This window comes from Nothoprocta perdicaria, unplaced genomic scaffold (genome assembly GCF_003342845.1).
Source record: "Nothoprocta perdicaria isolate Ctin4 unplaced genomic scaffold, notPer1 scaffold_186, whole genome shotgun sequence".
NCBI classification, from domain to species: domain Eukaryota; kingdom Metazoa; phylum Chordata; class Aves; order Tinamiformes; family Tinamidae; genus Nothoprocta; species Nothoprocta perdicaria.
In genome coordinates, this window is record NW_020455049.1 from 472,786 (window position 1) to 485,694 (window position 12,909).

The window sequence follows — 12,909 nt, forward strand, 5'->3', positions numbered from 1 at the left end:
TGGGATCATGTAGGAGCAGAGCTGGTTCTGGCACTAGGGGAACATTCAGAACTGTAGCAAATGGGATCTAGGTACTGATAGATGGAAACATAATGTCATTTGGTGCCATGCTGAATTAATTAGTCCAGTCACATGACTACATAGTGAATGAAGTGCTTTATAGGATGCACTGCACGTCTACTTGATGCTTGTAGGTTCAAAAGAGGAAGCAACAAGTAGTATGAGGGTAAAGAGATGGCCATAAGGCATAGCTTGGACTTTGGATGGTTTCCTGGAAGAGCCTAGCCCAGAAGTGCAATACCTGAATCTCTTTAAAATATAGGGCAGAGCCTCCTTTCCTCTGACTGGGTCTTGGGAAATGTATCCAAGACTGAATGCTGCAGCTGCTCCTGACCTCTGTGATCTTATGCTTACCAAGAAGCTCTCTGAAGGGCTTGATGGTAGTTTTCTTACGTTTTTCTGGAGGTTTTTCTGTGAGGAGTTTGTTCAGTGATCACTCAAATGCTTACTCTGCTTCATTTAGAAACAACTTTCTAATGTCAACTGTCTCGCCTATTGTGGGATGTCTGTGCGGTTGTTTGTTTTGTTTCTCTTCCCTGTTTTTTCTGGTGCTCATTGGATGCCTTCCTCCAGAAGGGTCTGGAGTGCCTTCTTATTTTTAGATAGATATCCTAGAGTTTGACCTCTGGACAAGGTAGTCCTAGGGAATGCCTTCTGCAGGCTTGAAGGCTTGACCTTCTACTCACCTTATTACCATGCTTCATCCTCTTGCTACTGGTCCTCCTGACCTCTCCTTATCCTAAAATCACATCTGCCCATCAAAAGTGGGTTTTCTGGGAACTCCAGACTTACCTGTTTCAAACCAAACACTTGCAGGCAAAGTGATAACCAAAAACTTGAATTCAGAGCAAATATATGCATCTTTTTCTTCTGTGCAGGCATGCCTGCAGTATGGGACATTCAAAGAGCTTTCATTTCATAGGGCTAAATGAAACTATGTAGGTGCAGGTAAATTTTGCTAAGTTTTGTACTGGTAAACCACCAGTTTTGATTCTTCCTCCAAAAGCTGAGGCACTATCTTGAGGACCGGTGAACCAACAGTTGCCGGGGTATGTGTAGTTGTATACAGAGCTGAAAAAAGTATTGTTGTAAAAACCTTGGAATAATAAAGAGTTTAAATGACAAACATGACTTACAGAGTTTGATACTGAGGAGAAAAGTGAGACAGCTAAGCTGTTTCTTAATGGATGGTTTCTGTGGCTGGCTGATGGAGAGCAGTCACTGTTGCTCTTCAGATGCTTTTCCAGGTTGGTCACCTTGGTCTGTTTTATCTTTCCTGAGAACCTAACTTTACCTGGGACAAGCTGACACCCATCCTGCCAAACTGTCTGCTTTTGCTGGAGACCAGATGGGAGATGGGTGCTGGGTGGGCCTCAGCTTCAAACTGCTCACAGCAAGGCCTCTGCTAACAAGTTGTCTTCAAAGGCAGTAGCCAGGCATGTATTGTAGAAGCTGCTGGAATTTTAACCCGAGTGTTTTGTAGGTTTGCCTGAAGCTGAAGACTATCTCTGCTAAAATGTTGACTGCCTCAGGGACGTGCATGTAGAGGAAGTGACATGTGGTATGGCCTGAGGACAGGGAGGTGCACAGTGAGCGTTCTGCGGGCTGTGCAGAGCACCCGAGAGGAGGATCCATGTGCCTCTCTGCTCCTCTCCCAGCAGATGGTGCTCGGAAGTCACCGTGTGCCCATGCCCTCATCGCCCTGGCCACCTTTGTTGCCAGCCCTGGAGAAGGGGCTGGTGTGACTTGGCTGTGCTGTGCTTGGCTAGCAGGAGCAGGGCTTTTTGTGCCCAGGAGCTGCTTCCAGGTGGAGGTAAGCTCATGTTGGGCTGATTCTGCTTGTAGCCCAAAGGCAGTCCACACTGATGCAATCTATGAGTGGAAGAAAACACAGTTCTTATCTTCCCTGGGCTGAGAGATCACAGGCTCTGCTTGCTACTACCAGCCAGAGACCTCTGCTGAACCACCCTCTCTGTGTGTTTGCTGTGAATTTGGAAGGGGGAAGTCAGACATCTACGACCACTGAAAGTCCTGATTTGGCACATTTGGGGCAATTTCACTACAAATGTTTAGGCACTGAGAGATAAATCCTTACCAGACCCAGCCTTGCCTGTGTTGTGGGTTTCTGCCTCCTTGCCATGCTACGGGACATGGGAGTGCAGCCCCCTGCCTGCTACAGAGGCGGTCATGGTCTGCAGCAGGGAAAAAATTTTGGAAAGATTTGCCAGGGCCATCTCTGACCCAGCCTAAGAGCTGTGGCTGAAAGGGAAGTGCCTAAGGGAAGAAGGAGATAGTGGGACTCCTCTATGGGATCCACACACAAACTGGGATCCTTCCACCCATCATTCTCACCAGGTAAATAGCCAAGCTGCTCAAAAGCAACTCATGGAGCCCTACCTTGTCCTTCCCTTGTCCGCGTGAGCTATATCTTCCATAGGGAATTTTACCAACAGCTCTACCTGGCAGCCTAGGTCTTGCAGGTAGCTTGCTGTGTGTAGGAAGCCTGGAGTCCCCATAGCCCCAAGGCTGTATCAGTGTCAGAGGTTAACCAGAGAGAAGAGGAGGAGAAAGACTCCTTCCTCTGCACTGGCAAGGAGGAGCGCCCCCGCCCAGCTCTGAGGTGGCTCTGCTTCCCACTCACCAGCAGCAGAAGTCCTCCCCTTCCCCACCCTGCCGTCTGTATGTCCATCTCCCCACTGGCCGCGGTGGCTGCCCTCTCCTCCAGGGCCGCTTGGCTCGCCTGCCCCAGCCAAGGGAGGTGCACAAGGGAGCCTTGCACATCATTGGTCTGAGAAGGTCTCCATGCCCTTAAAGAGAAGGTGGATTTTCTGCCGAGCCACCCGAGAAGCCCTTTTATACCTCCTTACTCAGCCAGCTGCCTACGGCTCGCCAGTCAGTCCTGTCTGTCCACGGGGGCTCTCTGTCTTCCTCCTCAGGACTTGGGTGAGCCGCTCTGCATGTCTCTTACTGACCCAGCTTGCTGTTAGAGGTCAAAGGGGAAGCAGATTCATGAGTTTGGGGGAGAGAAATGCTAAGAGGGGTAGCCTGCTAGGGAAAACAGGGGTGCTAATGAGCCTGGCTCCATCCTTTGCCTGCTCAAGAGGGTCTGTGCATTGAAAAGTCTCTTTTCCAGCTACTTTCTGTAGCTTTAGTTTCAGGCCTTGCCCTCACTTGACTATTTTTTCCTCTCTGGCTTGAATGGAAGGGCAAGTGGAGATGACCTTCTCCAAGGCTGTGGGGAGTGGGACCCCATCCTCAGCTTGTGTAACTCAACAGTGCTACCCTACTTACAGCTGTTACCCCTGTTCCTCACCCAGTGAGGGCAGCACCTTCCTCTCCAAAACTGCCCTGAGCGCTTGGAAGCCTGTAAAAGAGGGATATATGCTCTGATTTAATGCAACCCACTGAACAGGGGCCATGGAGCCTGCACTGCAGGCAGAGAGCTGTGAACTGGACTTCTCGCTTCTTGTGTACTTGCAGCTTAGATGTCATTGAAGTGGGTGCATGTGTGTGCAGGAGGCATGAAAGCAAAAATAGCTTGCGTTCCTCCCAGGCCCTGTCCCTCAGCTACAGCTGAGCCACCTGTGGTGGCTTTTGCTTTGCTTTGCCCCAGCCTCCCTGAGTCATGGGGCCTGGCACCGGCAAAAGGCTGCCGTCTGAGGAGACAGCTGCAGCTCCTTGTGCAGCACCCTGACCATTTTTAGAAGCACTTTTCTCCCCAGTAATGTGATGGGCCTGCACATTTTCCAGGATAAAATTTCCTCAGGGAGCTTGGCCCTGCACTCGGTACGTCCTGCCTTGGGCTCAGGCCCCGTTAACGCTTCACCTCCCGAGGTGGCCTCCCAGGTCTGTAGGGAGCTGTGTTTTAGAAGGCAGTCTGTCCTGCGAGAAACTAGCTTAACTGGGCATGGGCTGGCACTTGAAGACCTTTTGTTAGTAGATATAAGTAGGAAATATCGTTATTCTAGAAAGAAAACAAAATTGTGTTTAAGGTGCAACAATTTACAGCAAAACATAGGAGATGCAAAAGTGCTTTTCTCTCTCACACCCTCTGTTGGGCCTATCTAACTCCCACTTAAAGGGAACGCGAGAGCTTGTCTGGGGTTGTGGCGTTATCGGCTCAACAAAAAAACCTTTCAGACCTCTTCTGGGTTGCTTGTGCTGTGGCTGTTGCAAAAGGCACCCTTGCACCACACAACACAGGCAATATTGTCTGGAGTCCTCACTACCTGCACTTGCTGTCTGACTCGACGCTCATAGCGTTGTCTCCACAACCCTCAGGACATCTCTTGCCCATGAAATGGGGCAGGGATGTTTGCCCCATATTGGAGGCAGGGAGGCTGAGGCCCAAAAGATCTGCTTTTTATGTTGTAACTGAACTATACAGAACTATATTACAAAATCAAGTCCAAAAATAGCTGCTTTTCACCCTTTGCCCATCACTGCATAAAGCAGTTTCCCTAGGGGTCACAGAAGAGATGTGTCTGCAGAAACTACTATGACAAATCTCTTGCTTTTTCTGCCACAAACGCTGTTTTGCCAAGTGCCACAGACGTTGAGGTTTGGGTGTCAGAAGGAGGCATGTGTCTGGCTCGCATCCATACACCACAGCCTACCTCCCCATGTGATGAAAGTTTGAGGAAGTTGGGAAATAAGAACAAACCAGTTCCTCTTTTTGACTAGGGAAATCTTGCTTTGTTTTTAAGGTGAAGGTAGTCATCATCAGCATCAATAATTGTGAACCTTTTTCTTTGGTTTTCATTGCAGGTTCACAACCACTTAAAGCAAGATGTCTGAGTAAGTTCCCATTTTCTGTCGCTCATGTTTTATTGGCCTTTTAAATCTTCTGACAACTTTTTTCATTTGTTAAGATTTCTCCACTTGTTTCTCATTAGATTACTAAGTGCTTTTTTTTTCCCCCCTCTCTCTTTTCTCTTCCTTCCTTCCTCATCCGTCTTGTTCTTCTAAACAGTGATGAGGTAAGTGTGTGCGGTGTTGCTGGGCTTTCTCCTTTAGCAGTGCTTGTGACACCAGTCTTGACTTCACGGTTCCTCCTTAGAAAGAAAGCAGCTGCTCAGGAGGAAGAACAGTCTAGGCTGTAGCAAGGTTTTCTTGATGATTCCTTTTGGTAAAAGTTGGGAAAAACAGAAAAAAACAACCACTATGACCACCTTTAAAGGGGTTCCTTTCTGCCTGCTGTTCCTGACTTGAAGTCAGGTGCTTGGGGTTTTTTCCCCCCCTTCTGCTTCCCGCATTGGCCACGAGATGGTGCTGGGAAACCCTGCCTGGAGAGCAATGGCTGGTGGTTCTGCAACCCCTTTGGTTGCACTGCCTGTCATTCCTCATACATATTCCCTCACCTTCAACCTGCATAACATTGTCAAATAGTTTTCCAAAGATGATCTGGTGTGATTAGCTTCTAGGGGAACATGGTGGAGATTGCATGCCTAGGTGTTCTACCTGGCTTCCAGTAGAACAGGAACAGGTTTGGGTTCAAAACACTCAGTACACTGAGGTTTCATGGGGTCTGCAAGTTGTTGGTAGGTTGTATGTGGCTGGTCACAGCAGAATTCACTGCCTTTTTCAACAAAATGTAAACTTCTGTGTTTGCTCTTCTGGGTTTGTCATCTTTTCTGTGGTGTTGAAATCCCACCATTGGTGGCAGGCAGTCATATAATGCATGTCTTCACACACAGGAGGGTTTTGTGCAGACGGAGATGGCTCTGAATCAGAAGCAGACCCAAACTCCCTCCTAGACAAAGCAAGAGACATAGCAACCAAGATCCCATGTTAGTTCTGCCAGCATCACTCCACATCTCATCTTAACAATTTGCTCAGTCCTCCCTCTCTGGCTGGTGCCTTCCCAGATGTTGAAAACAACACAAGCTTGGGCTTGTCCTCACCTAGAGAGAAGAGCATTTAAGGAAAGCCCAGAAACTTCACAACGTGGAGTTGATGTCTAACACATGCTTTGATTCCCCACCAAACTCAGCACTCCAAAGAAGGATGGAAAGCACTGCAGAGTCCTCCACCTCTTTGAGGCCTTAGCACCATCTGTATATGCAAAACATGTCAGATTTTGTTACACTGCACTCTGTAGATCCTTATCCACTTCCTCTTGCATGTAGCACAAACTCACACCCAAACACTGCTTTATTTCCCCCCACAATTGCACATCTTTCATCAGAGTGCATTTCCCCTGCCCCAGCCACACTCAGGCTTGCTCTGCCTTCTGGGCAAAGGACTGAGAAAACAGCTGCAGTGCAGTGACACACCAAGGCTGTGTCTTTGTTTGTAACCAGGAGACCTGGTGCTGCTGTCCCAACACATCATGGGCACAAAAAAGAGGCTCAGTCTGTCATGCTCCCCAAAATGTAAAGATTTATGGAGCTGGAGAGTGCAGCGTATTTCTCAGCTGGCATTTGTGGCTTTTGTCCCACAGTCTTGCTGCCCGCCATCTCTCCCAGTTTAACTGGCCAGAACAGGCACTGTGCTACGTCTTTTCAGTCTCACATATACACGTATTCATGTGTTGGGCAGTTCCCACCTGGGGATGCCATCAATCTCTTGGAAAGAAATCCCATGGCTTCCTGGTATCCAGGAGTGTTGGAGCCTGTTGACTTGGAGAGCAAAACTCTCTTCTGAGCAAAGAGGATATTCTAAAAATCTTAAAAAATACAAAGAAGCCAGGTTTAGATCTCTGCTTTATACGCATCTTCACTTGCACTATTTTTACCTGAGGTCTAGTTTGCAGAGTTTAGATGCCTGAGATGAGCCAGGCCGGATTGAGCAAAGCCTCTTTTCAGAGTGCAGGAGATCTGGAGACCAGTTGTGTGTGGGGATCAACTGTGTGTGCTTACTGGTTACAGCCAGCTCCTTGGCAGGAATATAGGTCTAAATGGATAGAGGGGTTATACGGAGAGAAGAAAAGAAGCAGAAATGGCCACATGGTAACCTGCCTTTCTCTCTTTCCTCCTACTTGCAGAAAAAGAGGAGGGCAGCCACTGCCCGTCGGCAGCACCTCAAGGTAGGTGGCATGGCTGGGTCCAGCTGAGGTGTGTTGAACTTGTGTCCCCCTCCTTGGAGAGGCCAGTCCTGCGGAGGCAGGGAGCTCCCCATCGGCAGAGCTGTCTCCTTGGGCTGGGCTCTGCTGCAGCTCCCTCCCTCTGCCCTTGCCTCCCACCTCCCTGACCTCCTCCTGCTGCCTTCCAGAGTGCTATGCTCCAGCTTGCTGTCACTGAAATAGAAAAGGAAACAGCTGCTAAGGAGGCAGAAAAGCAGAACTACCTGGCAGAGCACTGTCCTCCTCTCTCGCTCCCAGGATCCATGCAGGAGCTTCAGGTAATTATTTATTTACTCCTCTCACTGTGCTAGACCACAAAGGATTTGGCTCCACCAGGCAGCATAGTGGATCTACATCTTCCTTGACATCTTGGCCCTTTTCTGGGTGCATCCCTCCACTGTGGAGGCAGAGACAAGGGACATGCAGGGGTACTAGCACCCCCAAAGACCTTCTGGAGAGTAGCTGGCAGTGCAGGGCCAGAGAGGCAGATTGCAACTTTTGTGGGGTATTTTATGTGCAGTGCTAAGGCTATAGCCTTCTTTCCACAGTTGCCTGATGACATGCCAATGCCTGGATGGATATCCTGGAGCTGGCTTGAGTGTTAGCCTGGGGTGTCCCTGCAAGAGAAGGGGCTAGCTGGCAGGAAAGCCACATCTGTGATGGCATGTTGAGGCAGAAGTCCCATGGAGCTAGTGGAACAGTGAGCAGGAACTAGCCCGCAAGCCACCCTTTACTGTCTTAGATCAGTTGGTCTTGACTGATGGAATGATCCTTTCCCAGTCTTCTGAGTGGGGATCTTTCAGAGCAGAGGAGAATGAGTAGATCAGGGGAGAGGAATCACATGGGTGTGAGTCCTTGTACTCAACTTTCTTCTCTGCTCTTCCTCCCAGGAACTGTGCAAAAAACTTCATGCCAAGATAGACTCAGTGGATGAGGAAAGGTATGACACGGAGGTGAAGTTACAGAAGACTACCAAGGAGGTGGGTTCCCTGAGGAGTGATCCCTCAGCCACTTCAGAGGAGTCTCTAGGTCATGCTTAGCTCCTCCTCACACCACTTGTTGGCACTTCGTTCATCTCCTGAAGCTGATGGCCCCCTCTCTCTCTTCCCTCATTTCCTCCCTGCAGCTGGAAGACTTGAACCAGAAGCTGTTTGACCTCAGGGGCAAGTTCAAGCGGCCGCCTCTGCGTAGGGTGCGCATGTCCGCTGATGCTATGCTGCGGGCCCTGCTGGGCTCCAAGCACAAGGTCAACATGGACCTCCGCGCCAACCTGAAGCAAGTGAAGAAGGAGGATACTGAGAAGGTAACCCTCCCATACACCAGGCCCATGCTCCTGGGGACTCTGAGTAGAAGACAGGCCTGAGGGTGACCTCAGTGTTTTCTCCTGCAGCTCCTACAATATTGAAAAAGTGGAGGGTAGCCCCTAAAGTATTTGGCAGGGGTGGAACTGGGCTCCTTGGGCTTACGAGAAGGGAACGTTCACTGGCATATGCAGTGAGGTTTCCATGGCTGGATGAATGAATTCTGCCACCAGCAGTGGCACAATGCTGCAGGATGAACCATAGCAGCTTCTTTGGTCACAAGCATGGGGGTCAGCAGAACTGGAAAGCTCAGGCTTCAGGTGTGGGAGGTCCTGAGCTGGAGCTCTGCTCCCCCAAGATTTGGAGATTTATCTCAAAACACAGTTTGCCAGGGAAGAAAACCATCCAAAAAGTACTTTAAGGGCAAAAAAATTCACTTCCATATTTAATGCCACCCCAGAGATGTCACTTAAATCACATTTAATGCCACCCCAGAGATGTCACTTAAATCGTAGGGAAGTTCTCACATCCACGGGATCTGCTAGCTTGCTGGGATGGTGGGGTGGTAGGCTGAGGGGCAGTGGGGACTGAGGCCGTGGGGCCCCCTGCCACGCGTGTGTCTGGCCTGCAGGAGAAGGACCTTCGCGATGTGGGTGACTGGCGGAAGAACATCGAGGAGAAGTCCGGCATGGAGGGCAGGAAGAAGATGTTTGAGGCTGGCGAGTCCTAAGCGCCCCCTGTCACAGGCGGTCACTCGGCACCCGTGGCTCCTGCCTTTCCCCTGTTTCTCTCCCATTTTTGAAGAGTCGTGGAGGGAATGTGATGGTGTAAATAAAGTTTGGTAGTGGAGTAGGGCCCCTGTCTGCCCAGCTGTGTTTTTCTGGTGCCATGCAAGGGCCTCTCTGAGATGTAGGGCCCCAACACCATGGGGCTCGTCCAACCCACATGTTGCTCCCTTGGGGCTGAACAAAAATGGGGCATGTGGAGGAACCATTTGCCCTGGGAAAGAAAGGGGTGAGGCCGGGCATGCACGGCAGCAGCAGCCATACCTCCTTCTGCTTCCTCTTCTGCCTCAGCAGGGCTGGTCCTGGCTGCTCCATCCTCCTCCTCCCCAGTCTGTGTGCACAGGCAGAGGGGCAGGTCACCAGCCTGGTGACCCAGTGGTGGCTGGAGGCCACCGTTGTGGTGCTCATGGCAGCTCCTCAACCATGCTCCTTTGCCCCCACCATCTCCAGGTGGGACTTGAGCTACTCTCCTGCCCTTTGGCCCTTACACAGCCCATACTGGGGTGCAATGAACCTGGAGTGGGAGCTGGGGCTAGCCCCTGCTCTGGGGCTGCAGGACCAGAAAGGGGCTGTCTGAGCTGTGCCACTGACAGTTAAGGTGTGACAGCAGGACAATATCCAGCCCTTGACCAACTCGTCACTCAGGAGCACCAGCACCCTGCAGTTTGCAGTTGCCTACGCTGTGGGTGCAAAGGCAGGCTGCCGTGCTCACTACCCCAGGGTGGTACTTCCTAATTTCGAAGCTGACGGCAAAGGCCAAATCTTAAAATAATCCAAAAAATGAAGCTGTCTCCCATCCCCCAAGCCCGTGAGGTTTCCGGTGCAGCTCACTTCTGCTGAGCACAGGAAGACTGAGGCAGCAGCGCGAACCCTCCCCGTCCCCTCTCCCCAGCAGGGCTGCCAGCAAGGAGAGAAGATGTCAGACTCGGAAGAATGCCAGGCGGGCGCAGAAGGGATGGATCGAGCAGGGAACGAGTCCCCTGTGGAGAGTGAGAGGTGAGGCCTGGCTATGGGGGAGTCTCCCCCATTTGATGAATTTCCTCAGGTCAGGAGAGTCTTAGATTAGCTAAATTTATCTCCTCTGACCTCCAGAGTCCTCAGGGATAGGCCTGGGAGGAAGACTTGGGCTTCGTTCGCAAGCCTAAGTCAACAAGGGGTCTAGTTCCAATGCCTGGACTTGCTCTTTTGCCCCAGGGTTAAAATCAGACCCATCCTTAAGAGTAGAGGGTGGATATCAGCTGCCTCTTCTCGAGGCAATCCCAGTGACATCCCACCTGAGCTTTTGGGTTTCAGGGGAAATGAGCAAATCTGCCATTTTTGCCTCTTTCGGGCATTTCTGAAACTGGAGGCTAAAGCCTCGATGGCGTGGTGGTGGGATGTGTTGGGGAGGTGATGCTCTTTCAAGGATCTGAACTCTTTGTATGTCTATTCTGGAAAATTTTCAGGCTACTTGGTGCCGTTTAGAGGTTTATACATCTCTCTACCTGATCTACTTTGTTGCTTTATCCACAGCAGCTGTAGACCTTGGTCTATTAGCTCCAAAGCAGACAGCTTTCCATAGGGGTTAAAAGAAAAAAAGACCAGTAGCAGAGACCAAATTGCAGCTGTCTGTGTGTCAGCTGGTAGAGGAAGACAGAGATAAGCTCAGCTGAGGTATCACACTGAAGTTTTTAGACGTGGATTCAGCTGGATTCAGACTGAGCGTTTGGGGAGCCTGGGGGTTTGCCTGGCTTTTGCCTCTAGCTTCAAAGCTCGCATTAGCATTTCTCCCCCAGGCTGCTGAAAGCTGATGCAGTTCATGTTTACAGAGGGGGAAAAAGAAAAATCTTGAGTGACAATGAGAGGAGCAAGGTGTGTCATCTCCTGTCACTATTGGGTGTTGTGTTTTGCCTGACACCTGACAGCAATTAGCTGGGGCTGAGGACTCAACTGGAGGCTTCAAAAGGTGGTGAAGGCTCCACGTGTGACTGTCTTTCCTCAGAGGGGGAAGCCTTTGCTGATGGGGGTATGCACTGATTTCTTGTTGTATTGCTTGGGGCCTCCCAGTGCTGCTGCAGCGTGAGTAAGGTCATTGCAGGCGGCTTAGGGTGTAAGGCTGACCTTAAATTAGCCTCCTCTGTGGGAGCTGATGCTAGTGTAGCTCAGGGTGCTGGAGCTTTCCTGTTTCTGTCTTGCTGTGGTGTGTACAGGTAAATCTGCTCCAGTGGGGTCTGCTTAGCTGGTGATACAGGATCAGGTTTTTCCCCTTTGCATTTCTGGCAAACAGAAGAGATTGCCTGGAGGGTCTATAGCAATCCAGCTCTTTGGAAACTTGTTAAAATGTGTGTTTATATGTAAGTAGTGATTGAAAGGTTGTACATCCCTTTTTTCTTTCCTTTAGCTGAATCATCAAAATCTTAATGAAATCTAAGACTTAATGAAAAAAATAAGAAGGAAAGTATTTTCTTTTTTGTTTACAGAATATAGAGAAATACCTTCTCTCCCAAGCTCTGTAACAATTCCTAAATATCTGTTTTAGCTTGTATTATTCACATAATCTGCCAGGCTCTTGTCACTTCCACTGCTGAAATGGAGGAAGCAAGTGTTTGCTCCCAATTTAGGGCTACCTCATCCCACTTGGTGGCCAGTGTGAGAAGCTCAACTCTTTCATCTTCTCTCTCCTTGAAGATAAAGCTGTTTTCAAGCACCTCCGGGTGCAGAGGGAGCCAAGGCAGTGCTCCCCAGGCAGTTTAAGGGATGTCGAAGGTGTAAGCAATGAGGTCTATGAAGGAGCTCCCTGGAAAGCAAATCAAGAGGCCCAGCAGTATCAGGGTAGATGACCAGTGAGGATGTATGGTGGGCCAGCGACAAGGAGTTGGGCTTGCTTAAGCATCGAGCCGTTTCTATTCAATGCTACCTAGTGTATGTGAAGATTAGCTAATACCTGTATAACTATACCAGTGAAATCCTAATTACTTTGTCTGCAGCTTGTTTTTTTTTTTTTTTTTTTTTTCCCCCATACAAATTGGGGCATTCTGGCAAAAACTCATGCTTGTGGAGCAGCACTGAGAGCAGCATTTAGGCTGGAGTGGGGAAGCCAGGCCTCGTAGCCCAGCCAAGGGGCTGGGGCTAGATAAGCTAACATGCCACTGCTCTTCAGTTCGCTGGCTGTAAAGCAGTGGGGGCTCCAGGTAGGCCTTGACCACAGTTCCTGAATATGTGGATGTGCCTCGTGCGTGTGTCAGGCTGTTTGTGCTGTGCTCTGTGGGGCATTCCCAGCTGAGGGGGACCTCTCTCTGCAGCAGAAGGGTTTCCCTGCTGCTGTGAGGGTCTGAAAACAGCCTTCTGCAAATATACTCAGCTTCCCGAGGCCCCTTCCTGCTGGGGCTTCCCATGCCTAGGGCCAAGAGGAGCCCTTGGCAGCCCATGTATGGTCACTGCCCAGGGAAAGGCTTTGCTGTGCTAGCAAGCCCCTGTCCTGTCCTCATCATAACTGTCCCCAGCTGTCTTGAATTCCCCACATCCTTAGAGGAGACTTGGAGGTCCCTTACTAGGATGACTGTTGTTGCTAAGTATATCCATGGTTGGAAGGAGGTTGTCCAGGGAAAAGTGATATGTAGAGAGTCTTTGGGCTCCTCAGGGCATGGGATTCCTAAGGGGAGGGAGTGGTTGATCCCTGCTCAGATTGACTGGCTAAAGACTGACCCAGCTGGGTCTGTCA

At 50.1% G+C, this 12,909-nt stretch overlaps 1 protein-coding gene across 1 annotated transcript; it reads left to right on the plus strand.

Moving 5' to 3' along the window:
* The first annotated feature begins 4,827 nt into the window (after positions 1–4,827).
* On the plus strand, positions 4,828–9,279 carry TNNI2 (troponin I2, fast skeletal type). The gene is made up of 7 exons (XM_026036797.1): positions 4,828–4,857; positions 5,033–5,039; positions 7,046–7,087; positions 7,273–7,401; positions 8,014–8,103; positions 8,250–8,426; positions 9,056–9,279. The coding sequence occupies exons 1-7, from the start codon at positions 4,850–4,852 to the stop codon at positions 9,152–9,154; spliced, it is 552 nt and encodes a 183-aa protein (XP_025892582.1). The 5' UTR covers positions 4,828–4,849; the 3' UTR covers positions 9,155–9,279.
* The last annotated feature ends 3,630 nt before the right edge of the window (positions 9,280–12,909 follow it).